This window comes from Scyliorhinus torazame, chromosome 22 (genome assembly GCF_047496885.1).
Source record: "Scyliorhinus torazame isolate Kashiwa2021f chromosome 22, sScyTor2.1, whole genome shotgun sequence".
NCBI classification, from domain to species: Eukaryota; Metazoa; Chordata; class Chondrichthyes; order Carcharhiniformes; family Scyliorhinidae; genus Scyliorhinus; species Scyliorhinus torazame.
Genome location: NC_092728.1, coordinates 112,256,870 through 112,281,283, shown reverse-complemented (window position 1 = coordinate 112,281,283; position 24,414 = coordinate 112,256,870). Strand labels below are relative to the sequence as shown.

Genomic DNA, 24,414 nt, shown 5'->3' with positions numbered 1-24,414 from the left:
TCCCATGGTGCACGCCCTGAGCCACGTGTATGTTCAGTGTCCCATGGTGCACGCCCTGAGCCACGTGTATGTTCAGTGTCCCAGGGTGCACGCCCTGAGCCACGTGTATGTTCAGTGTCCCAGGCTACATTCCCCTTTTTGGTTTAACAACGTTGTTTAAAGTTTAGTTTGCATTTCAGCCCCACGCTTGGGATCTACAGGCATCTGTTGCGGAGGGGGGGCGGGGAAGGTGGAGGACCTCCTCGTAAACCTTCTCCCGGGCCCGGCCAAGCGCGCCATAAATAGGTCCAGGCAGCGGGTGACCGAGGGGGTTGTCTGACTGGACCGTCGGTCCCTCTTCCGCGGCTTCATTCGCACCCGGGTGTCCCTGGAGAGGGAGCGTGCGGTGTCCACGGTCCGTGCTCGGTGGGCACCGCAGGGGTTGGACTGTTTCGTCGACCCCGGTTCTCACATTTTGATTGAATGTTTTTAAGTTTCCGTTCTTCTTTGTTCTTTTTGGGCTTTGCTCGGTTTATCTTTTAGGAGCGGCCCATTTGAATTTTTCCCTCGGTTCATTTCTGTTCTATTTAGTTGATTAGGCCCTCAAATAAAACATGGGGGGACCCCAGCCAATAGGATCCGGGCAGGTTATAACAGCTATTAAGTTGGATGATCAGCCATGATCATAATGAATGATGGAGCAGGCTCGAAGGGCCGAATGGGCTCTTCTGCTTCTATTTTCTATGTTTCCATTATAAATTCCCTTGTTTCTGACTGTAAAGGACCTACATTTGTCTTCACCAATCTTTTTCCCATTTGAAGGGCAATTAGGGACGGCCAATGCTAGCCTAACCAGCGATGCCCCCATCCCGTAAAGGAATTTTAAAAAAAAATCTCACACACACCACCCGAACCCCCAATTCTCACTCACAGCACCCGAACCCCCAATTCTCACACACACCCCACCCGAACCCCCAATTCTCAAACACATACCACCCGAACCCCCAATTCTCACACACCCCACCCGAACCCCCAATTCTCACACACCCCACCCAAACCCCCAATTCTCACACACACCACCCGAACCCCCAATTCTCACACACACACCACCCGAACCCCCAATTCTCACACACACTCCACCCGAACCCCCAAAACTCACACACACCACCCGAACCCCCAATTCTCACACCACCCGAACCCCCAATTCTCACACACCAACCGAACTCGCCTGAACCCCCCAATTCTCACACACACCACCCAAACCCCCAATTCTCACACACACCACCCGAACCCCCAATTCTCTCACACCACCCGAACTCCCCTGAACCCCCAATTCGCACACACACCACCCGAACCCCCAATTCTCACACACCACCCAAACTCGCCTGAACCCCCCAATTCTCACACACACCACCCAAACCCCCAATTCTCTCACACACCACCCAAACTCGCCTGAACCCTCAATTCTCACACACACCACCCAAACCCTCAATTCTCACACACACCACCCGAACCCCCAATTCTCACACACACACCACCCGAACCCCCAATTCTCACACACACTCCACCCGAACCCCCAAAACTCACACACACCACCCGAACCCCCAATTCTCACACCACCCGAACCCCCAATTCTCACACACCAACCGAACTCGCCTGAACCCCCCAATTCTCACACACACCACCCAAACCCCCAATTCTCACACACACCACCCGAACCCCCAATTCTCTCACACCACCCGAACTCCCCTGAACCCCCAATTCGCACACACACCACCCGAACCCCCAATTCTCACACACCACCCAAACTCGCCTGAACCCCCCAATTCTCACACACACCACCCAAACCCCCAATTCTCACACACACCACCCAAACCCCCAATTCTCTCACACACCACCCAAACTCGCCTGAACCCTCAATTCTCACACACACCACCCAAACCCCCAATTCTCACACACACCACCCAAACCCCCAATTCTCACACACGAACCAAACCCCCAGTTCTCACACACACACCACCCGAACCCCCAATTCTCACACACACCACCCGAACCCCCAATTCTCACGGACACCACCCGAACCCCCAATTCTCACACACACCACCCAAACCCCCAATTCTCACACACACCACCCGAACCCCCAATTCACACACACCACCCGAACCCCCAATTCTCACACACCACCCGAACCCCCAATTCACACTCACACCATCCGAACCCCCAATTCACACTCACACCACCCGAACCCCCAATTCTCACACACCACCCAAACCCCCAATTCTCACACACACACCACCCGAACCCCCAATTCTCAAACACACACCACCCGAACCCCCAATTCTCACACACACCACCCGAACCCCCAATTCTCACACACACACCACCCGAACCCCCAATTCTCACACACACACCACCCGAACCCCCAATTCTCGCACTGCTCTCACAAAAGATGTTTGGCATCACTGAGCAGTTCAGCGTAATATTGTTGAGGTTGTTTTTCACTGGGTGTTGTGCTGACCTTGTTACTTGGGTTCAAGTTTATTTAAGATCAATGGAAACACTGCGTGATGCCAGTGCTCCTGTAAATATAGAGAGTGATTAATTATTACATCCAGCTTCTGGCTACAGTAAACGTTGTGTGTCATTTTCTGGGATTGCAGTTTCTGTCAGAATTAACAGGTCAAACCTTCAAACTGTAACGGCTAATAGGAAAGCAGTAAGTGAGAGGTGGCAGGATTTCATCACGAGGGCTCATTCTGCTATCTTGGGGAATTCTAGAAGTCTGAAGCATTGATCAATGTTCACCATCGTTCCGACTCCCTCCTCCACTCTATCCCAAGAGAGAAATCAGGAGGGAAAAGGGGACATGAGATTGTCTTGGCAGATAAGGCAAAGGAAAATCAAAAGAGCTTTTACAGATATAAACAGGGTGAAAGTGTAACTAGGGAGAGGGTAGGGCCTCTTCAGGATAAACAAGGTCATCTGTGCAGATCCACAAGAAATGGGAGAAGTCCTAAATGAAAATTTCTCGTCAGTATTTATTGTTGAGAAAGCACAAATGTTAGGGAAGTAAAAAGTGATGTGTTGAGGAGTGTCCATATTACAGAGAAGGAGGTGCTGGAGGTATTTAAGCGCATCAAGGTAGATAAATCCCCGGGACGCTGTGGGAGGCTAGGGAGGAAATTGCCGGCCCCCCTAGATGCGATATTTGAATCATCGACAGCCACGGAGAGATGCCTGAAGATTGGAGGGTGGCAAATGTTGTGCCCTTGTTTAAGAAGGGCTGTAGGAATAAGCCTGGGAACTACAGGCCGGTGAGCCATTAATTTGGATAAATGTGAGGTGATGCATTTTGGTCAATCAAATCAGAGAACGACCTACTCAGTTAATGGTAGGGGATTGGAGAGAGTTACAGAACAAAGCGATCTAGGGGTACAGGTTCATAGCTCCTTGAAGGTGGAGTCGCAGGTGGACAGGGGGTGAAGAAGGCATTCAGCATGCTAGGTTTCATTGGTCAGAATATTGAATGCAGGAGTTGGGACGTCTTGTTGAAGTTTGGTAAGACCACACATGGAATACTGTGTTCAGTTCTGGTCACCCTATTATAGGAAGGATATTGTTAAACTGGAAAGAGCGTAGAAGAGATTTACAAGGATGCTACCAGGACTTAATGGTCTGAGTTATAAGGAGAGGCTGGGATCATTTTCCCTGGAACGGAGGAGATTTGGAGTGATCATAGAGGTCGATGAAATAATGAGGGGCATAGATAAGGTAGATAGTCAACATCTTTTCCCAAAGGTAGCGGAGTCTAGAACGAGAGGGCAGAGGTTTAAGGGGAGAGGAGAGAGATACAAGAGAGACCAGAGGGGACATTTCTTCACACACAGGGTGTTGAGTGTCTGGAACATGCTGCCAGAGGCAGTGGTAGAGGCAGGTACAATTAGATAGTTACATGGGCAGGGTGGGTTTGGAGGGATATGGGTCAAATACTGGCAAGCGAAACTAGCTTAGTGATAGAAACAGGACAGCATGGACAAGCTGGGCCGAAGGGCCTGTTTCCATGCTGTAAACATCGATGACTCTGACACTACGGATCACACAGGTGCCAACACTCCTGCTTCAAGTGTCAGATATCACTGAGGATATTCCGGCTCCGTGACGACGTTCCGGCTCTGTGACGACGTTCCGGCTCCGTGACGACGTTCCGGCTGTGTGGGGATGTTCCGGATGTCTGAGCCACTTCTGTGAAAAAGTTCAGCAATTAGTTGCATTCCCAGGTCTTCCTCTTCACGATTCTGAACACCTCGATTAAACCTTCTCTTAATCCTTTCAACTGGGAGCAGAATAATCCCATCTTCTCCAGTCCATCCACAAAATGCATCCCTACGGTGGCCCAGTGGTTTGCACTGCTGCCTCACAGCTCCAGGGACCCGGGTTCAATTCCGGCCTCGGGTGACTGTCTGTGTTCTTCCCGTGTGTGCGTGGGTTTCCTCCGGGCGCTCCGGTTTCCTCCCAGTGCAGGTTAGGTGGATTAGGGCGGGGATTTTGGAGGGTCATCACAGACTCTATGGGACAAATGGCCTCCTTCTGGACTGTAGGGATTCTATGGATACAAGACCTAAATGGGTACAGCATAGGAGGCCATTCGGCCCATTGGGTCTGCAGCAGCCCTCCAAATGAGCAACTCCTCCAGTTCCATTCTCCTGTCTGCCTTTTCAGACGAGGCTCGATCGAATTCCCTTACGAGCTTCCTGTGAACCTGCCTCCACCACACTCACAGGCAGAGCATTCCAGACCTCGATCACTCCCCGGGACAAAGTCTCATTCCTCATAACTCTTTGATTTCTTTTGAAAGTTTCTTTAAATCTGTGCTCTCTCGTTTTTGACCTTTTCATGAGTTGGGACAATTTTTCCCTCCCTCCTCTACCCAAAGACCCAACTATTCAAATCTCTACTCAACCTTCCCTTCTCCTAGGAAAACAGTTCCAGTTTCTCCAATCTAACTTCACGTTTCAAGTTCCCCCTCGCTGAAACCATTCTTGTGAATCTTTTCTGCGCTCTCTAATTACCTTCACATCTCTCCTGAAGTTACATGCCCAGAACTAATGCAATATTCCGGTGGAAATAGTGCCTAATACAACTTCAACCGAATCTCCTTGCTCTCGTACTCGTTGCCCAGATTAATAAAGCCCGGGATACGGCACGTTTCACCGTCCGCTCGCTCAACCTGCCCTGCCACATTCAAACATTTATGGGCAGAGACACCCGTGTCCCTCTGCTCCTGTACCCGACTTACAATTATATAAACTGACAGTGCAACACTCCCTCAGTACTGACCGTCTGACAGTGCAGCACTCCCTCAGTACTGACCGTCTGACAGTGCAGCACTCCCTCAGTACTGACCCTCTTGACAGTGCAGCACTCCCTCAGTACTGACCCTCTGACAGTGCAGCACTCCCTCAGTACTGACCCTCTGACAGTGCGGCACTCCCTCAGTACTGACCCTCTGACAGTGCAGCATTCCCTCAGTACTGACCCTCTGACAGTGCGGCACTCCCTCAGTACTGACCCTCTGACAGTGCGGCACTCCCTCAGTACTGACCCTCTGACAGTGCAGCACTCCCTTAGTACTGACCCTCCGATAGTGCTGTACTTCCCGAGGAATGATCCCCCAACATGGCTGCACACACTGAATATTTAGCCTCTGACAGCACGTATCTCCCACAGTGCTCACTGTCAGATAATCCAGGCTCCCTCACTACTTCACCTGGAGATTCTGTCCCGATGCAGTTCAAGGTTCTGCGTGGGAACTTGAAATGAATTTTTGACTCAACAGCGTTAGTGCTACCCATAAACCAAGCTGACATCTAGAAGGACAAGAGCAGCAGATACCTGGGAACCCCACCCACCTGGGGGTTCCCCTCCAGGTCACTCACCACCCTGACTTGGAAATATATCGGCCGTTCCTTCACTGTCGCTGGGGTCAACATCCTGGAACTCCCTCCCTAACAGCACAGTGGGTTTACCTACACCACATGGTCTGCAGCGGTTCAATGATCGGCACGGTGGCACAGTGCCAGGGTGCTGGGTTCAATTCCGACCTCGGATCACTCTGTGTGACGTCTGGAATTTCTCCCCGTGTCTGCGTGGGTTTCCTCCGGATGCCCCGGTTTCCTCCCAATAGTCGAAAGATGTGCAGGTTGGATGAATTGACCATGCCAAATTGCCCTTAGTGTCCAAACAGGTTGGGTTGGGTGGGGTTACGGGAATAGGGTGGGGGGGTGGGCTCTTTCCAAGGGCAGGTGCAGACTCGTTGGGGCGAATGACTGTCAATTCTACGGTGCTGTGATTCTCTCTGAAAATCAGGAGTGTTCTTTCGTTGAAAAAAAAATGCGACAAATAACTAACGTGAGATTTAACGAACTGGGAAAACGTGTGCAGAGCAGTTAGGTTGAACAAAAGGCAGGAGAATGACGTGTCTCGGGTAAGGGAGCTGGACAGAAAGGAGAAAGATAAGATCAAGCTCAAACCGAACCTAACTGGACAGAAAGATTAGCAACCGGTCAACAGGTCAGCAGTGAGAAACCTTCATATCCAAGAAAGTGCAGCAATTGACAAAATAAATGAAGTCAGACAAGATGACAGAGCTGTGAGGTATAATTATAACTAAACTGGGTCTTAAAGCAAGAGCAATAAAATTAAATGCAAATATAATCATGAGGGAGTCAGGAGGCTGCTGGGTAATATGACAGTGAACTTACAGGTTACATAAAAACAGTGCAAACTTTGACAAACATCAAAGTGGGAGGATCTTTAGGAAGCAGAATAAAGGGGGAGGGGATGTTCAAACCAGAGCCAGTGTGTGAGTCAACAGTTTGCTTTTGTTTCTACAAATGCTGGTCTGAGGGAGGCACAGAGCAGTGCAGGAGAATGTACCAGTAAATATAATTTATGGTAATTGGCAAGAGAAACAATGAAGGCCGAGAAGAAACCTTTCACACAGCACGTGGTTTGGATCCGGAATGCACTGCCTGGGAATGTGGTGGAGATACATTCAATCGAGGCTTGCAAAGGGGAATCAAAGTACCGTGGCACAGTGGTTAGCACTGCTGCCTCACAGCTCCAGGGTCCCGGGTTCAATTCCGTCCCGGGGCGGGGGGATGGCACTAGGTGCACTGGTCATTTAGAGCCACACACGATGGGCTGAATGGCCTCTGTTATAACCTGCCTGCTTACCACTGGCTGGGGACGAATGGCAATCCCACAATCCTTTGGGAGTATGAGCTTCCCCAATGAGGGCGGCGGAGAAATAATTAGCAGATTCCCATGCTGAAGCCACCTCCCTGGATTTTTGTTGGATACAGGTTGGAAGTAGTTTTTCTGTTACACCATGCCTCTGTATGGACGTTTGGATGTTCTGATGCAGTACGCACAACGGATGCGTTACTATTTCCGGGCAAACAATATCACCAAAAACGAGCTCCAGGTGGTCATATTGCTCACCGCCTGCGGGCCGCATACGTTTGGGGTGATTAGGAGCCTTACGTACCCAGCTGCGCCGGACACCAAGGCATTTGATGAACTTGTGAACTTAGTGGGGCAACATTTTAACCCAACCCCGTCCACGATAGTCCAACGTTACCTGTTTAATACCGCTGAGAGGATCCCTGGAGAATCCCTTGCCGATTTTCTATCCCGGCTACTCAGGATTGCGGAGTACTGTGACTATGGTGAGACCTTGTCAGAAATGTTACGCGACCGTTTGGTTTGCGGTATTAACAATGCGGCCACCCAGAGAAAGTTGTCAGCTGAGCCAACATTGACTTTTCAACAGGCCATTCAAATAGTACTGTCCCGAGAGAGCGCAGAACGAGGAGTACAGGAGCTACAGGGAATGGAAGTGCATGCCTTGGGGCACAACCCCTTCCATCCGAAAACGTCCCCCCGCACTCCTGCGGTACCTTGGGCGAGGCAACGTTGGCATTCCTCCCCGAAGGGGAGCCAATGGATGAGGAGCCATGTCCGTGTCAGACTTGTAGGCGCCGACCCCGTCGCGGATGCCGGTCCTAGGGGCGCCAGAGGCACCGTCGTTCCGACAGAAACTGGGGCCAGCCCAGGGACCGTACCTTCCATTTGGATGAACCTGCGGCGACTACTCCCGAGAACGTGGAGACGGAGGACGACTGCCTGCAGCTGCATTGTGTGGCAGCTCCCCGTGTGGCCCCATTAAGGTGACAGTACGGGTCAATGGTCACCCGCTTGAGATGGAGTTGGACACTGGCGCAGCGGTCTCAGTGATCGCCCAGAGGACATCCGACCGCATCAAGCAGGGTATACAGACCCTTACATTAACCGACACACAGGCCAGGTTGGCCACCTACACGGGGGAACCATTGGACATTGCAGGAACTACGATGACCCCTGTTGTGTATGGACGCCAGGAGGGGCGTTTCCCACTTATCGCGGTGCGCGGCCACGGGCCCAGCCTGTTAGGTCGGGACTGGTTGCGCCATTTGCGGTTGCAATGGCAGCACATCCTCCAAACAGTTTCTGAATGGTTGACTCAGGTGCTAGGACGATACCCAGATGTATTCCAGCCCGGTTTGGTGAAAATAAAAGGGGCCGTATCTGTATCCAAGTCGAACCAGGAGCCACGCCGCGCTATTTCCGGGCGCGCCCGGTGCCTTACGCCTTGCTCGAGAAGGTAGAAGGGGAACTCACTCGTTTGGAGAGTTTGGGTATTATCAGGCCTGTCCGTTTCACTGACTGGGCAGCACCAATTGTATCTGTAATGAAGCCAGATGCCACAGTTCGCTTGTGCGGCGACTATAAACTTAGTGAATCCGGCTTCCCGGCTCGACCGATATCCAATGCCTCGCATAGAGGATCTCTATGCTAAGCTTGCAGGCGGACTCTTGTTCACGAAATTAGATATGAGTCACGCCTACCTACAGTTGGAGCTGGACCCTGCCTCCCGACCATATGGAACTATTCATACACACCGGACCCTGTATGAATATACACGGTTTCCCTTTGGGGTATCCTCTGCCTGCGCTATTTTTCAACGCATCATGGAAGGCATTAGGAGAGGTTTACTGCGTGTCGCTGTCCTTAGACGATGTTTTGATTACAGGGACCTCGGAGCAGGAACATTTGGAAAATTTGGTGGCTGTCCTTAGACGCTTTTCGGAGGCTGGAGTCCGTTTACGTCGCACAAAGTGCGTCTTTCAGGTGAAGGAAGTAGTCTACCTAGGTTATCGGGTGGACCGCGAAGGTTTGCACCCCGTCGCAGAGAAGGTGCGCGTAACTCAACAGGCCCCCGCCCCGACTGACACTTCGCATCTTTGTTCTTTTCTCGGCCTCGTAAACTATTACGGGAAGTTCCTCCCCAATTTGGCAACTACACTGGCCCCTTTGCACCTTCTGCTAAAGAAAAATCACACCTGGGTTTGGGGTCAGCCGCAAGAAACCGCTTTCCGGCGGGTAAAACAACAATTGTCGTCGTCTAGGTTTGCGGTGCAGAGGGAATGTTCACCGGCCCTTTTCAAGGATCCATGTTCTTTCTATTAATTGATGCCCAGTCTAAATGGTTAGAGGTGCATAAGATGGTCGGCACATCATCTTGCGCAACAATAGAGAAGATGCGTTTGTCTTTCCGTACGCATGGCCTCCCCGAGGTGCTGATCACGGACAACGGCACTCCGTTCACAAGTGAGGAGTTTGCGAGGTTCATGATGATAAACGGCATACGCCATATCCGCACAGCTCCATACCACCCGGCTACCAATGGGTTGGCAGAGCGTGCAGTGCATTTAAATGAGGCCTAAAGAAGCAGTCTTCCGGATCAATGGACACGGGACTGGCTCGTTTTTTGTTTACGTACAGGACCACCCCCCCATGCGGTGACTGGGGTAGCTCCCGCAGAACTCCTAATGGGCCAGAGACTTCGCACCCGCCTTAGTATGGTTTTCCCGGACATTGGGGCAAAAGTACGCCGCACACAAGAACGGCAGGGACAGGGATTTTCTCGGCATCGGCCGATTCGGCAGTTTGCGCCCGGTGACCCAGTGCTCGTTCGAAATTTTGCTGCTGGTGCCCAGTGGGTCCCTGACATTATCTTTCGCCAAACGGGCACTATAGAACAAAGAAAAGTACAGCACAGGAACAGGCCCTTCGGCCCTACAAGCCCGTGCCGACCATGCTGCCCGACTAAACTACAATCTTCTACACTTCCTGGGTCCGTATCCCTCTATTCCCATCCTATTCATGTATTTGTCAAGATACCCTATCTCTTACCAGGTGCAAGCCCAGGGTTGTCTCCAGCGCAAACATGTAGACCATGTTCGGTCCAGAAGACCATCTCTTCCAAAGATTCCCCGCCCCCCGGAGCTCATTTCTGCAGCCACAGAGACCAGAGACAATGGAAAGTAGTCCTCACAGTCTTCCTCTGGTGCCGCACTCAAAGCCTGCGCAGGTCGTTACAGAACCACGGGGAGATAGAGACGCCGAGATGACGGAGGTGCGGACTCTGACTCCGAGATGGAGACACGGGACCCCTCAGAGGGGGAGTCCTCAGGCCCACGGGCCGTGGATGTACAACCGTTACACCGTTCATCACGGAAGCGCCGGTCTCCGTCTCGTTACGCGCCGCCCGATCCAGCGCCACGTGCAAATGGTGTCCGGCCTGCGGCAAAACGAGTCCGACGCCCTCCTTCGCCAGGGTCTTCGGTGGATTCCTTGTACTTTGGGGGAGGGAGGGATGTATTAACCTGCCTGCTTACCACTGACTGGGGACTAATGGCAATCCCACAATCCTTTGGGAGTATGAGCTTCCCCAATGAGGGGGGCGGGGAAATCATTAGCAGATTCCCTGCATAAATAAAGCTGGCCAGTTTGGAACCAGCAGGAAGGAGTGAGCAGCAAGTGAGTTGCTGCTGCTGTTGCATATATATGTTATTGTAAATAAATGTTATTTCTTTCTATCCTTCAACTCGTGCTGGATTCTTCATGGCCCTCACAAAAGCCTCCTTCTGCATTAATCTATCATTCTGCAATATTCCAAGAAATATAACTACAGATGGACCAGTCACAGGTTGGGGAGGAGACGACAGACAGGAGGGGGAAGAGGAGAGACCAACAGACAGCAGAAGTAGCTTTTCCAGATCCTGTGAATCATTTTTAAATGTGCTGCTTGTGCTATGGACGTGGGAAGTACGTGATGGAAAATCGGTGTTAAAGGGAGATTGAACAGTGTGTGCTGATGTGACATTGCAGGAATTGGAGAGATTCAGCGTTAGTCGGTGATTCCCCAGGGGTCAGTGTTGCACCTACCAACATTCTCTATTCCCATCGATCATTTTACACTGTGGGTGTAGGAAACTCAAACCACAACTTTGTATGATGATGCAAAGTTGGCACTTTGACAAACCGCAAAAAGGACAGAAAGCAGAGGGAATGAAGATTAGAGCTGAACATTGATCAATGTGATTGGTAAAGCCTCTTCACACAGGCTGTTGGTTCACTTTTATGACTTTGCACAGCTGAGGGAGTGGCGCATTAGGAAAGGGGTTTGCAGCACCTGCCCCCTCCCACCCTCCCTCCCAGTCCACATGCCCGACGGCCCCTGCCTGCCTCTGCCCCGTCCGCCTTCCCCGCCCTCGCCCTGCACCTGCCCTGCTCCTATTGATGACATTAAGCTTTAATTTATAGGGAATTTTATAAACTGCCTTGCTCAGAAAAGTTCAAATTTCCCTAACGGACGTGCTCACTTCCATGAACCCAGCTCTGAAATCCTTCCTACTTTCCCACCCGAGTGGCCGGTGAGTTAAATCCTCTCCCATCCCTGGACTCACCGACATGAGGCGTTTATATTCATCCAGTCGCTGCTTGTTGGAGGCAATGAAGAGGCCACCATTCTGAATCCAGCCTGTGTGCAGCCCTGTCTCCTCCTCCAGATCTTTACTCACAACTTCCCTCGTATGCCTCAGCAGCTCGATCTCAATGTCGCTTGGCCGCAGCTGCCATAAGAGACCTGCAGAGGATAAGTGGGAACAGACTGAAGACAAGTCCGGGCGTGGGGGTGGGGGGGGGGGTGGGGGGGCAGTTCTGGGACCCCTCCCTCAGGAAGGATATTCAGCCTGGGAAAAGCTGCAGTGCAGATTCACTGGATTTTGTTTATTGTCACGTGTACCGAGGGACAGTGAAAAGTATTTTTCTGCGAGCAGCTCAACAGATCATCAAGTACATGAAAATAAAATAAAATAAAAAAAATAATAGGGCAACACAAGGTACACAATGTAACTACATAAACACCGGCATCGGGTGAAGCATACAGGGTGTAGTGTGAATGAAGTCAGTTCATAAGAGGGTCATTTAGGAGTCTGGTGACAGTGGGGAAGAAGCTGTTTTTGAGTCTGTTCGTGCGTGTTCTCAGACTTCTGTATCTCCTGCCCGATGGAAGAAGTTGGAAGAGTGAGTAAGCCGGGTGGGAGGGATCTTTGATTATGCTGCCCGCTTTCCCCAGGCAGTGGGAGGTGTAGATGGAGTCAATGGATGGGAGGCAGGTTCGTGTGATGGACTGGGCGGTGTTCACGACTCTCTGAAGTTTCTTGTGGTCCTGGGCCGAGCAGTTGCCATACCAGGCTGTGATGCAGCCCGATAGGATGCTTTCTATGGTGCGCCTGTAAAAGTCATTGTGGACATGCCGAATTTCTCCTTAATTTCCTGAGGAAGTATAGGCGCTGTTGTGCTTTCTTGGTCGTAGCAGGCCTCCCCCTGCTCCTATCTTCTATGTATCTATGTAGCATCGATGTGGGTGGACCAGGACAATGTTTGGAGATGTGCACCCCTAGGAATTTGAAGCTGTTAACCATCTCCACTTCGGCCCCGTTGATGAAGACAGGGGTGTTGCTTCCTAAAGTCAATGATCAGCTCCTTAGTTCTGCTGACATTGAGGGAGAGATTCATCAGAATTACTCTGGTGTGAAGAGTAATAATACTCTGCTCAGCTGGTCTGAGAATAAACTTGCTTATAGTTATTCTCAGACATGTTCCTTTACCGTTATACAACCGTCGGAGTGAGCAGGTGGATACTGGGAGAGATTTCACAAAGGGAGTGTAAATGGTCGTGTCAAAGAGATGGTGCTGAAAGTGCCTTAGAAGTGGGGGAACAGCAGAATGCATTACTGACAGAGTGCTCAGTGAAAGCAAAACGTCAGAACAAGTAACAGCTGGCCCTGTGAGGGAGGGAGGGGCCATTGGGACAAAGAAATTGGTTGGAAAGATGGAGGTCAGGGTTTATGACCTCAATGTTGAGTCCGGAGGGCTGTAACATTGCTAACTGGAAGATGGAATAATGCTCCTCCCGTTTGCATTGGGCCCGAATGAAACATTGCAGTAGGCCAAGGACAGACATGTGGACATGGGAGCAAGACGCTGGGTTAAAATGGCAAGAGTCAGGGAAGGTTGTGGTCAAGCTTACGGACTGAGCGAAGTGGTCAGCCAGTCTCCCCAGTATAGGCACCCCCATTGCGAGCATTCAAGTTTCTACTTTGCTCCACCCTGTCAAGCAGCATAAAATCCATCACATTTCTCCCCCCCTTTAGTTCTGAGGAACCACACAGATGCAAAACCTTAACTCTGATCCTCTGCCAGATGTTTCCAGCATTTCAGTTTTTATTTCTGATTTCCAGCATCTGCAATAATTTATTTTTATGATATTGAATTCCCTGCAGTTAGGAATACTAAGGAGTGATCTAACTTAGGGGTTTAAGATCAGGTCAATAAATCAAATGTATTTGGCGAGAGGGGGGGGGGGGGGGGGGGAAGAGACCAAAATCAGGGGCAGAAGTTGAAAATGAGCGTTATGGGGTGATGCGAGGAAACACTTCTTTACAACAGGGAATGGGAATCTCAAACTCTCCCAGAAACACTGCTTAAACTGAGCTTCAAATGAAAATTCAAAAGTGAGATTGGGGGTGTCAGAGGAGGAGGGATAAAGGGAGCAGATAAGAGTTCAAATACAGACAGATACTGCATCATCTGAATGCGTGGCTGAACAGACTTGAGATTGAATGTCCTGAACTCCTCAAAGAGACACCAGCCTTTCCTCCGCCATTCTCCCTGTCCTCGCGACTCCCCACCACCATCACTCAGCCCAATCCCTTCCTTACCGGCAGTGTGCCAAGTGGTCCCGGACATCAGCTGGTCCCTTTCAAGTAGGACCACGTTGGTAATCCCCATTTTTGTCAGATGGTATAAGGTGTGGCAGCCCAGACTACCACCACCCATAACCACAACATCGGCACATTTTGGTAATGGTTTGCTTGGTCCTTTGGAATCTTGTTTTTCATCTTGCAGATTGTTGTTGTGGGGACTGTTCCTCTCTGCAGATGCGGTGCTCCGAACTGCTGAGCTGCTCAAATATTGCACATTAGATTTGGACAAAAAAATCCGAGAACTCTTGAAGAAAGTGGCTATTCGGAAAGTAGAAACTGGGCACTTCATGATGACCTGTGAATCCAAGAAATAACCTTTAGATTGGTGGCTCCCAGCCAATCAATAAACTTATTTTTTAAATTTGCATCTTCATGTTCAAAAGAGGGCTCACCCCCTCCCCATCTCGGTAACCTCCTCCTCCAGCCCCTACGACCCTCCCCATCTCTGTAACCTCCTCCTCCAGCCCCTACACCCCTCCCTATCTCTGTAACGTCCTCCAGCCCCTACCCCCTCCCTCTCTCTGTAACCTCCTCCTCCAGCCCCTACCCCCCTCCCTCTCTCTGTAACCTCCTCCTCCAGCCCCTACACCCCTCCCCATCTCTGTAACCTCCTCCAGCCCCTACCCCCTCCCCATCTCTGTAACCTCCTCCAGCCCCTACCCCCTCCCCATCTCGGTAACCTCCTCCTCCAGCCCCTACGACCCTCCCCATCTCTGTAACCTCCTCCTCCAGCCCCTACACCCCTCCCTATCTCTGTAACGTCCTCCAGCCCCTACACCCCTCCCTCTCTCTGTAACCTCCTCCTCCAGCCCCTACGACCCTCCCTATCTCTGTAACCTCCTCCTCCAGCCCCTACGACCCTCCCCATCTCGGTAACCTCCTCCTCCAGCCCCTACACCCCTCCCTATCTCTGTAACGTCCTCCAGCCTCTACACCCCTCCCTCTCTCTGTAACCTCCTCCTCCAGCCCCTACGACCCTCCCCATCTCTGTAACCTCCTCCTCCAGCCCATACAACCCTCCCTATCTCTAACCTCCTCCAGCCCCTACACTCCCTCCCTCTCTCTAACCTCCTCCTCCAGCCCCTACACCCCTCCCTATCTCTGTAACGTCCTCCAGCCCCTACCCCCTCCCTCTCTCTGTAACCTCCTCCTCCAGCCCCTACCCCCCTCCCTCTCTCTGTAACCTCCTCCTCCAGCCCCTACACCCCTCCCCATCTCTGTAACCTCCTCCAGCCCCTACCCCCTCCCCATCTCTGTAACCTCCTCCAGCCCCTACCCCCTCCCCATCTCTGTAACCTCCTCCTCCAGCCCCCAAACTCTCCCTCTCTCTGTAAGCGGTGTTTCCTGTGCATCGTCACCAATGGAGATTCAGATCCATCCAGTTGCACCTTCTCTTTCCGATAGAGACCTCTTTCACCCCATTGTCCACAGGTTTTTTATTCCCCCCCCCCCTCTGCCTGTTCTCCACAGGTTTTTTATTCCCCCCCCCCTCTGCCTGTTCTCCAACTCCCCCCATTCCCCCTCACACTCCATTCAGGACAGGATGCTGATTTTTGGGTGTCAGTGCAGAAGGAGGCCATTCAGCCCATCGAGTCTGCACCGGCTCTTGGAAAGAGCACCCTACCCAAGCCTACATCCCCACCCTAGCCACATAACCCAGTAACCCCACCCAAGACGAAGGGCAATTTGGACACTAAGGGCAATTTATCACGGCCAATCCACCTAACCTGCACATCTTTGGACTGTGGGAGGAAACCGGAGCACCCGGAGGAAACGCACGCACACACAGGGAGAACGTGCAGACTCCACACAGACAGTCACCCAGCGGGGAATCGAACCTGGGATCCTGGAGCTGTGAAGCAATTGTGCTAACCACTGTGCTACCCCTAAATGGCTGGCTCGGCCATTTCAGAGGGAAGTTAAGAGTCAACCCCATTGCTGTGGGTCTGGAGTCACGTGTAGGCCAGACCGGGTAAGGACGGCAGATTTCCTTCCCTAAAGGACATTAGTGAACCAGAGGGGCTCGCGGCCTCGATTTGGTTTCTATTACGGAGAATAGATTTCAATTGCATATTTATTAATTGAATTCAAATTCCACTGTCTACCATGCGATTTGAACCCATGTCCCCAGAGCGTTAACCGGAGCCTCTGGATTCCTGAGGCAGTAATATCACCACCACACCGCCATCACCCACCCTTGGAACCTTGAAAAATGTTTTTGTTAAATGTTGCAAATCTGCCTGAAACTTTCATTGAAAATGTGCTGCAGACGGTGCAGTGACCCTGACCCCATCAGAGTGCAATGTGAACAAGGTTAGGCCCAGGTTCTGGGACGAGGTGTAATAAGCCCACGGAGTCAGAAATCCTTTTATCTCCAGACCCAACAGCTGAGCAAACCATGACCACCCGGCTCGCTGTCTACACCGGGAGTGCACCCGGCTCGCTGTCTACACCGTGAGTGCACCCGGCTCGCTGTCTACACCGGGAGTGCATTCAGCTCCCTGTCTACACCGGGAGTGCATTCAGCTCCCTGTCTACACCGGGAGTGCACCCGGCTCGCTGTCTACACCGGGGGTGCACCCGGCTCGTTGTCTACACCGGGAGTGCATTCGGCTCGCTGTCTATACCGGGGGTGCACCCGGCTCGCTGTCTACACCGGGAGTGCATTCGGCTCGCTGTCTATACCGGGGGTGCACCCGGCTCGCTGTCTACACCGGGGGTGCACCCGGCTCGCTGTCTACACCGGGAGCGCATTCGGCTCCCTGTCTACACCGGGAGTGCACTCAGCTCGCTGTCTACACCGGGAGTGCACTCAGCTCGCTGTCTACACCGGGAGTGCACTCAGCTCGCTGTCTACACCGGGAGTGCATTCAGCTCGCTGTCTACACCGGGAGTGCACCCGGCTCGCTGCCTACACCGGGAGTGCACCCGGCTCGCTGTCTACACCGGGAGTGCACCCGGCTCGCTGTCTACACCGGGAGTGCACTCAGCTCGCTGCCTACACCGGGAGTGCACCCGGCTCGCTGCCTACACCGGGAGTGCACCCGGCTCGCTGCCTACACCGGGAGTGCACCCGGCTCGCTGTCTACACCGGGAGTGCACTCGGCTCGCTGTCTACACCGGGAGTGCACTCGGCTCGCTGTCTACACCGGGAGTGCACTCGGCTCGCTGTCTACACCGGGAGTGCACTCGGCTCGCTGTCTACACCGGGAGTGCACTCGGCTCGCTGTCTACACCGGGAGTGCACTCGGCTCGCTGTCTACACCGGGAGTGCACTCGGCTCGCTGTCTACACCGGGAGTGCACTCGGCTCGCTGTCTACACCGGGAGTGCACGCGGCTCGCTGTCTACACCGGGAGTGCACTCGGCTCGCTGTCTACACCGGGAGTGCACTCAGCAAGCTGTCTACACCGGGAGTGCTCTCAACTCGCTGTCTACACCGGGATTTCACTCGGCTCGCTGTCTACACCGGGAGTGCATTCAGCTCGCTGTCTACACCGGGAGTGCACTCAGCTCGCTGTCTACACCGGGAGCGCATTCAGCTCGCTGTCTACACCGGGAGTGCATTCAGCTCGCAGTCTACACCGGGAGTGCATTCAGCTCGCTGCCTACACCGGGAGTGCACTCCGCTCGCTGTCTACACCGGGAGTGCACTCAGCTCACTGTCTACACCGGGAGTGCACTCGGCTCGCTGTCTACACCGGGAGTGCACTCAGCTCGCTGTCTACACCGGGAGTGCATTCAGCTCGCTGTCTACACCGGGAGTGCATTCGGCTCGCTGTCTACACCGGGAGTGCTCTCAACTCGCTGTCTACACCGGGAGTGCATTCAGCTCGCTGTCTACACCGGGAGTGCATTCGGCTCGCTGTCTACACCGGGAGTGCTCTCAACTCGCTGTCTACACCGGGAGTGCATTCAGCTCGCTGTCTACACCGGGAGTGCATTCGGCTCGCTGTCTACACCGGGAGTGCATTTGGCTCGCTGCCTACACCGGGAGTGCATTCGGCTCGCTGTCTACACCAGGAGTGCTCTCAACTCGCTGTCTACACCGGGAGTGCACTCGGCTCGCTGTCTACACCGGGAGTGCACTCGGCTCGCTGTCTACACCGGGAGTGCACTCGGCTCGCTGTCTACACCGGGAGTGCACTCGGCTTGCTGTCTACACCGGGAGTGCATTCGGCTCGCTGTCTACACCGGGAGTGCATTCGGCTCGCTGCCTACACCGGGAGTGCATTCGGCTCGCTGCCTACACCGGGAGTGCATTCGGCTCGCTGTCTACACCAGGAGTGCTCTCAACTCGCTGTCTACACCGGGAGTGCACTCGGCTCGCTGTCTACACCGGGAGTGCACTCGGCTCGCTGTCTACACCGGGAGTGCACCCGGCTCGCTGTCTACACCGGGAGTGCACTCGGCTCGCTGTCTACACCGGGAGTGCTCTCAACTCGCTGTCTACACCGGGATTTCACTCGGCTCGCTGTCTACACCGGGAGTGCACTCTGCTCGCTGTCTACACCGGGAGTGCACTCAGCTCGCTGTCTACACCGGGAGTGCTCTCAACTCGCTGTCTACACCGGGAGTGCACTCGGCTCGCTGTCTACACCGGGAGTGCTCTCAACTCGCTGTCTACACCGGGATTTCACTCGGCTCGCTGTCTACACCGGGAGTGCTCTCAACTCGCTGTCTACACCGGGATTTCACTCGACTCGCTGTCTACACCGGGAGTGCACTCGGCTCGCTGTCTACACCGGGAGTGCACTCGGCTCGCTGTCTACACCGGGAGTGCCGAGGATCTGACACTCCCTGTTATATACAGAGAAAGGGCTTCCCTGATTGGGCCACTAATCAGGGAACTCTTATTCTAATTGGCCAATCTCAAAGGCCTGGCCTAAGTCAATACACCTCTCCCCCCCAAAAAAATCCGAGGAGCCCCCATGGTCCTTGAGACTCACTGGTCTCCTGCTTCCCTTTTGCGCCGGGTCTGGCTCCTCCACTTCGGTCTCCGACGTTGGGGGGTAAAACGGCCAGGCGCTTGTCTTTTCCAATGTGAGCGCCTGAGGGGCGGTTCGCCCCTTTCCTCCGGCGGCAGGGGTACAGCTGCAGCATCATCCACGGTGCCCATATCCGAGTCCGATGTCCTTGCCAGTGGTGTGTCGGGGAGGACTCTCCATGGTCCTCGGTATGCTGGTCTGAGTCAGCTCCGGAGGAGAAAACGAATCTGAGGCCCCGCACCTGGTCCAGGTGTTTCTTTATTACATGTTTTCCCACACGCATCTCACACGACACAGGTCCTGTCCCGGCCTTGGACTGTTCCTGCTCCCCATGTGGGGCCATTGGCATCATTTCTGACCCATACATTTTCACCCGTGTTGAGCTGCCCTTCTTGGCGAGTGTCGTCGTGGCCGCTGCATTGGGCCTCTTGGTGTCGCTCTATTCTGCCACCTAAATTCAGGAATAGTGGACTCAACCGGGTTCGTAGTCTGCCCCGGAGTAGCTCCACCGGTGCTATTCCCGTTGTGGCGTGCGGGGTTGTTCTGTAGTCAAATAGCCAGCGCGACAGTGGTGTCCAATGGTGCTGCTGACGGTTTCTTCAACCCGACTTTTAAGGTCTGGACGGCTCTCTCCGCCAAACCATTCGATGCCGGGTGGTGTGGTGTCGTCCTGATGTGCCGGATGCCATTCGACTAAATTTTGTGAAGTCCTGGCTGGTGAAAACCGATTATCCGAAACTAACACCTCCGGGATACCATGATTTGCGAACGAGGTGTGGAGTTTTCCAATGGTAGTTGTTGAATTTGCAGAGTTCATTTTGTAGACGTCAAGCCATTTGGAATGGGCGTCGACTATCATAAAAAACATTGAACCCATAAACGGGCCTGCAAAATCGACATGAAGTCGCGGCCATGGTCTACCCGGCCATTCCCATTGGTGCAGCAGGGCTGCTGGTGGCACCTTCTGCCCTTGTTGGCACCGACCAACCAATGCCGCTATGACTGTGTCCAGGCCCGGCCACCAGACATAGCTTCTGGCCAGCATCTTTATTTTTGAGACTCCAGGGTGCCCATGATGTAGTTCAGCCAGTATAGCTCGACGGCCTTGACTTGGAACTATTACTCGCGCCCCCCATAGCAGGATTCCGCCTTCCCCGGTGATCTGCTCTCTTCTGCTCCAGTAAGGGTGGAATTCTGCCTGGACCGGTCTTTCCATCGCCCCTGCTAGCACCATGTGTTTTATTTCTGATAACACTGGGTCCCTTTGGGTCCATAAACGAATGTTTGGTGCGGCCACTGGAAGGATGTCCAGGAAATGTAACGTCATTACTGTTTCCTCTATTTTGGGTACTAATGGCGGGGTGTCCGGTAATGGCTGCCTGTTTAGTGCATCGGCGTTTACCTCCCGTGTTCCTGGCCGATGCTCCAGTTGATACTGGTACGCCGCCAGTAGCAGGGCCCAGCGTTGGGTCCGGGCCGAAGCGATTGGTGGTATTGCTTTGTCTTCTTTCAACAAAGCCAGCAATGGCTGTGGTCTGTAATTATAGTGAATTTCCACCCGTACAAGTACAGGTGAAATTTCTTCACCGTGAAGATCACAGCCAGTCCTTCCTTTTCGATTTGGGCGTACTTTCATCCTGCTGCTGCCAGCGTCCTGGAAGCAAACGCTATCGGTCGTTCCTGTCCGTTTGTCCTGTGCCAAAACTGCACCAACGCCATATGGAGACGCGTCGCATGTGAGCACCAACTCTTCCCTGGGGCCGCAGTGCCAAGACGTTCGGAGGAAAGCTGTTCTTTTATCTTCTGGAAAGCCCAGTCTTGGCGGGCGGACCACTCCCAGGCTTGCCCCGCTTTTAGTAATTGGTGTAGGGGGTCCAAGATGGAAGCTCTGTTTTGTATGAACTTTCCATAATATGTCACCAGTCCTAAAAAAGACCTTAACTCCTGGACTGTGGTGGGGCATCTTTAATCGCCCTCACCCGATCCTCCAAAGGGTGTAGCCCTGATTTGTCAATCTTGTCCCCCAATAGGTTACTTGAGGTGCTGGGAAAACACATTTCTCCCTCTTTAGGTGCACGCCTGCTGTTGAAAACCTCCTAAGGACTTCCTCCAGGTTTTGCAGGTTCGGCCTTTATTTTTCCTGTAATGAGGACGTCGTCCAGGTAAATGGCGACTTGTGATAGCCCTTGCAATATATTCTCCATTGTCCTCTGGAATATCGCACAAGCTGATGATACCCCGAAGGGTTGTAAACTGAAAAAGGTCCTTCAGGGTGTTTGTCATTGAGAATTTTTGGGACTCTTCATCCAGCTTCAGCTGTAGATATGCGTGGCTCAAATCCAGCTTTGAGTGTAGGAGTCCTCCAGGCAGCTTTGTATACAGATCCTCAATCCGGGGAATTGGCTATTTGTCCAGTTGTGAGTAGCGATTAATCATTTGTTTGAAATCTCCACGAAGGTGGACTGAGCCATCCGGCTTAAGGACAGGCACCACAGGTGCTGCCCACTCTGCAAACTGGACCGGTTTTATTATTCCCTCACGCTCCAATCATTTTATTTCCATATCGACTTTCTGCCTTAATGCGAGAGGTACTGGTCGGGTCGTGTAGAATTTTGGGACTGCCTCTGGACCTACATGCAATGTCGCCTTTGCTCCCTTTATTGTTCCGAGCCCTTCTCGGAAAACATCTGGGTATTTGCACAGGGTTCGCTCAGGCGGCCCCTTTCCAGCTGGAAAATGTTTACCCAATCCAGCTGGATCTCTTTTAGCCAGTTTCGTCCCAATAAGTTTGGCCCCAATCCTTTCACTACCATTAAAGGCAGTCTAACCAATTGCTCTCCATAAGCCAGTTACATGCAATATGCCCAACACTCTCAGTGGTTCCACTGTCTATGTCCTCAGTGTTGCCGAGGTCCTGGTTAGGAATAAGGGTTGGAGTCCAGTGTGAATTTTATTGAATACATTTTCCCATCACTGATACGGCTGCTCCAGTGTCATAGAATCATAGAAGTTTACAGCATGGAAACAGGCCCTTCGGCCCAACCAGTCCATGCCGCCCAGTTTTTTACCATTAAGCTAGTCCCAGTTGCCCGCACTTGGCCCATAACCCTCTATACCCATCTTACCCATGTAACCATCTAAATGCTTTTTGAAAGACACAATTGTACCCGCTTCTACTACTACCTCTGGCAGCCCATTCCAGACACTCACTACCCTCTGAGTGAAGAAATTGCCCCTCTGGGCCCTTCTGAATCTCTCCCCTCTCACCTTAAACCTATGCCCTCTAGTTTTAGACTCCCCTACCTTTGGGAAAAGATGTTGACTATCTACCTTATCTATGCCCCTCATTATTTTATAGACCTCTATAAGATCACCCCTAAGCCTCCTACGCTCCAGGGAAAAAAGTCCCAGTCTATCCAGCCTCTCCTTATAACTCAAACCATCAAGTCCCGGCAACATCCTAGTAAATCTTTTCTGCACTCTTTCTAGTTTAATAATATCCTTTCTATAATAGGGTGACCAGAACTGCACACAGTATTCCAAGTGTGGCCGTACCAATGTCTTGTACAACTTCAACAAGACGTCCCAACTCCTATATTCAATGTTCTGACCAATGAAACCAAGCATGCCGAATGCCTTCTTCACCACCCTGTCCACCTGCGACTCCACCTTCAAGGAGCTATGAACCTGTACTCCTAGATCTCTTTGTTCTATAACTCTCCCCAACGCCATACCATTAACTGAGTAGGTCCTGGCCTGATTCGATCTGCCAAAATGCATCACCTCACATTTATCTAAATTAAACTCCATCTGCCATTCGTCGGCCCACTGGCCTAATTGATCAAGATCCCGTTGCAATCCTAGATAACCTTCTTCACTATCCACTGTGCCACCAATCTTGGTGTCATCTGCAAACTTACTAACCATGCCTCCTAAATTCTCATCCAAATCATTAATATAAATCACAAATAACAGTGGACCCAGCACCGATCCCTGAGGCACACCACTGGTCACAGGCCTCCAGTTTGAAAAACAACCCTCTACAACCACCCTCTGCCTTCTGTCGTCCAGCCAATTTTGAATCCAATTGGCAACCTCACCCTGGATCCCGTGAGCTTTAACCTTCTGCAACAACCTACCATGCGGTACCTTGTCAAAGGCTTTGCTAAAGTCCATGTAGACAACGTCTACTGCACTACCCTCATCTACCTTCTTGGTCGACTTCCATCAGTGTGGGACGTCCATTCAACCTTATGGATAATTTAATGGGTTTTGATTTCACCATCGTTACACAATTCAGTTGTTCCTCAGCGGAGGTAGGTGGGGCTTCTAGGGTATGCATTCTCCTGTACCCCGGCCTACGTGACCTTCTCCAAGATGATGGTTTTGGGCTTCTATTTCTCCTTTCTGGCAATTACAATATTTTGCCGGGCGAAAGGCTGCAGTCTGTCTGGACCTAATTTCCCCTTGCTTGGGAGGGCTTCTGCGAGTGGAACTGGTTAACTTAGTATCTGAGTCGCCCCCGAGGGTGGCTGTGCAGTTGCCTATCCCCCAGCAGTAGTCCCTTAACTCAGTTTCACTGGTATGGGCGTCTACCTCCATCGGAGTGCCCTGTAACTCATGCGCTCCGCTTGCCGCTTTTTCTAAGGACAAAGTCAGCTGCAATGCCTGTTTGCAATCCAGCTCCGCCTCTGCTAACAGACGTTTCTGTTATTGCTAAATTATTTATTCCACATACCAAACGGTCTCGGAGCATCTAATTTAGCATCAGGCCAAATTCACAATCTTCTGCTAATCGCCTTAATCTTGTTAAAAAGTTTGTGACTGACTCTCCAGTGTTTCAGAATGCTGAGTAAAACCAGTCCCTTCGCAGGATCAGAGGCGGTTTAGGGTCATAGTGCCCTTTTACTAAGTCCGTCAATTCCTGGAAAGTTTGTGTATCCGGTGCCTCCAGAAAAGAGAGACTGCGCAGAATGGCAAAGACTGCCTGCCCGCACGCGGTCAGCAAAATGACCCGTTGCTTTTCATCCGGAATTATATCGTTCACTCTAAAGAAGTACTTCATCCGCTCTACATATTGGGCCCAGTCTTTCACTGCAGGGTCAAAGAGTCCAACTTTCCAAATAAAGGCATTTTGCCTGTCAGTGCCTTACCCTCAATATGCAGCAGCTGCTGACCAGCAGGTTTCTTTGGGTCGTTCCTTTTTCCTCGTCACCACTGCAATAAGCCCAC

The 24,414-nt window shown here is 52.2% G+C and overlaps 1 protein-coding gene across 1 annotated transcript in view; it reads right to left on the bottom strand.

Annotated features, from left to right (window-relative positions):
* The window catches only part of sardh (sarcosine dehydrogenase), a 170,475-nt gene that overhangs the window by 118,573 nt on the left and 27,488 nt on the right, over positions 1-24,414 (bottom strand). The window contains exons 3-4 of the mRNA XM_072488950.1: positions 14,151-14,490; positions 11,832-12,010 (exon numbers count right to left, since the gene is read on the bottom strand). Of these exons, the coding sequence (XP_072345051.1) occupies positions 11,832-12,010; positions 14,151-14,490 (519 nt within the window). The remainder of the gene's footprint in view (positions 1-11,831; positions 12,011-14,150; positions 14,491-24,414) is intronic.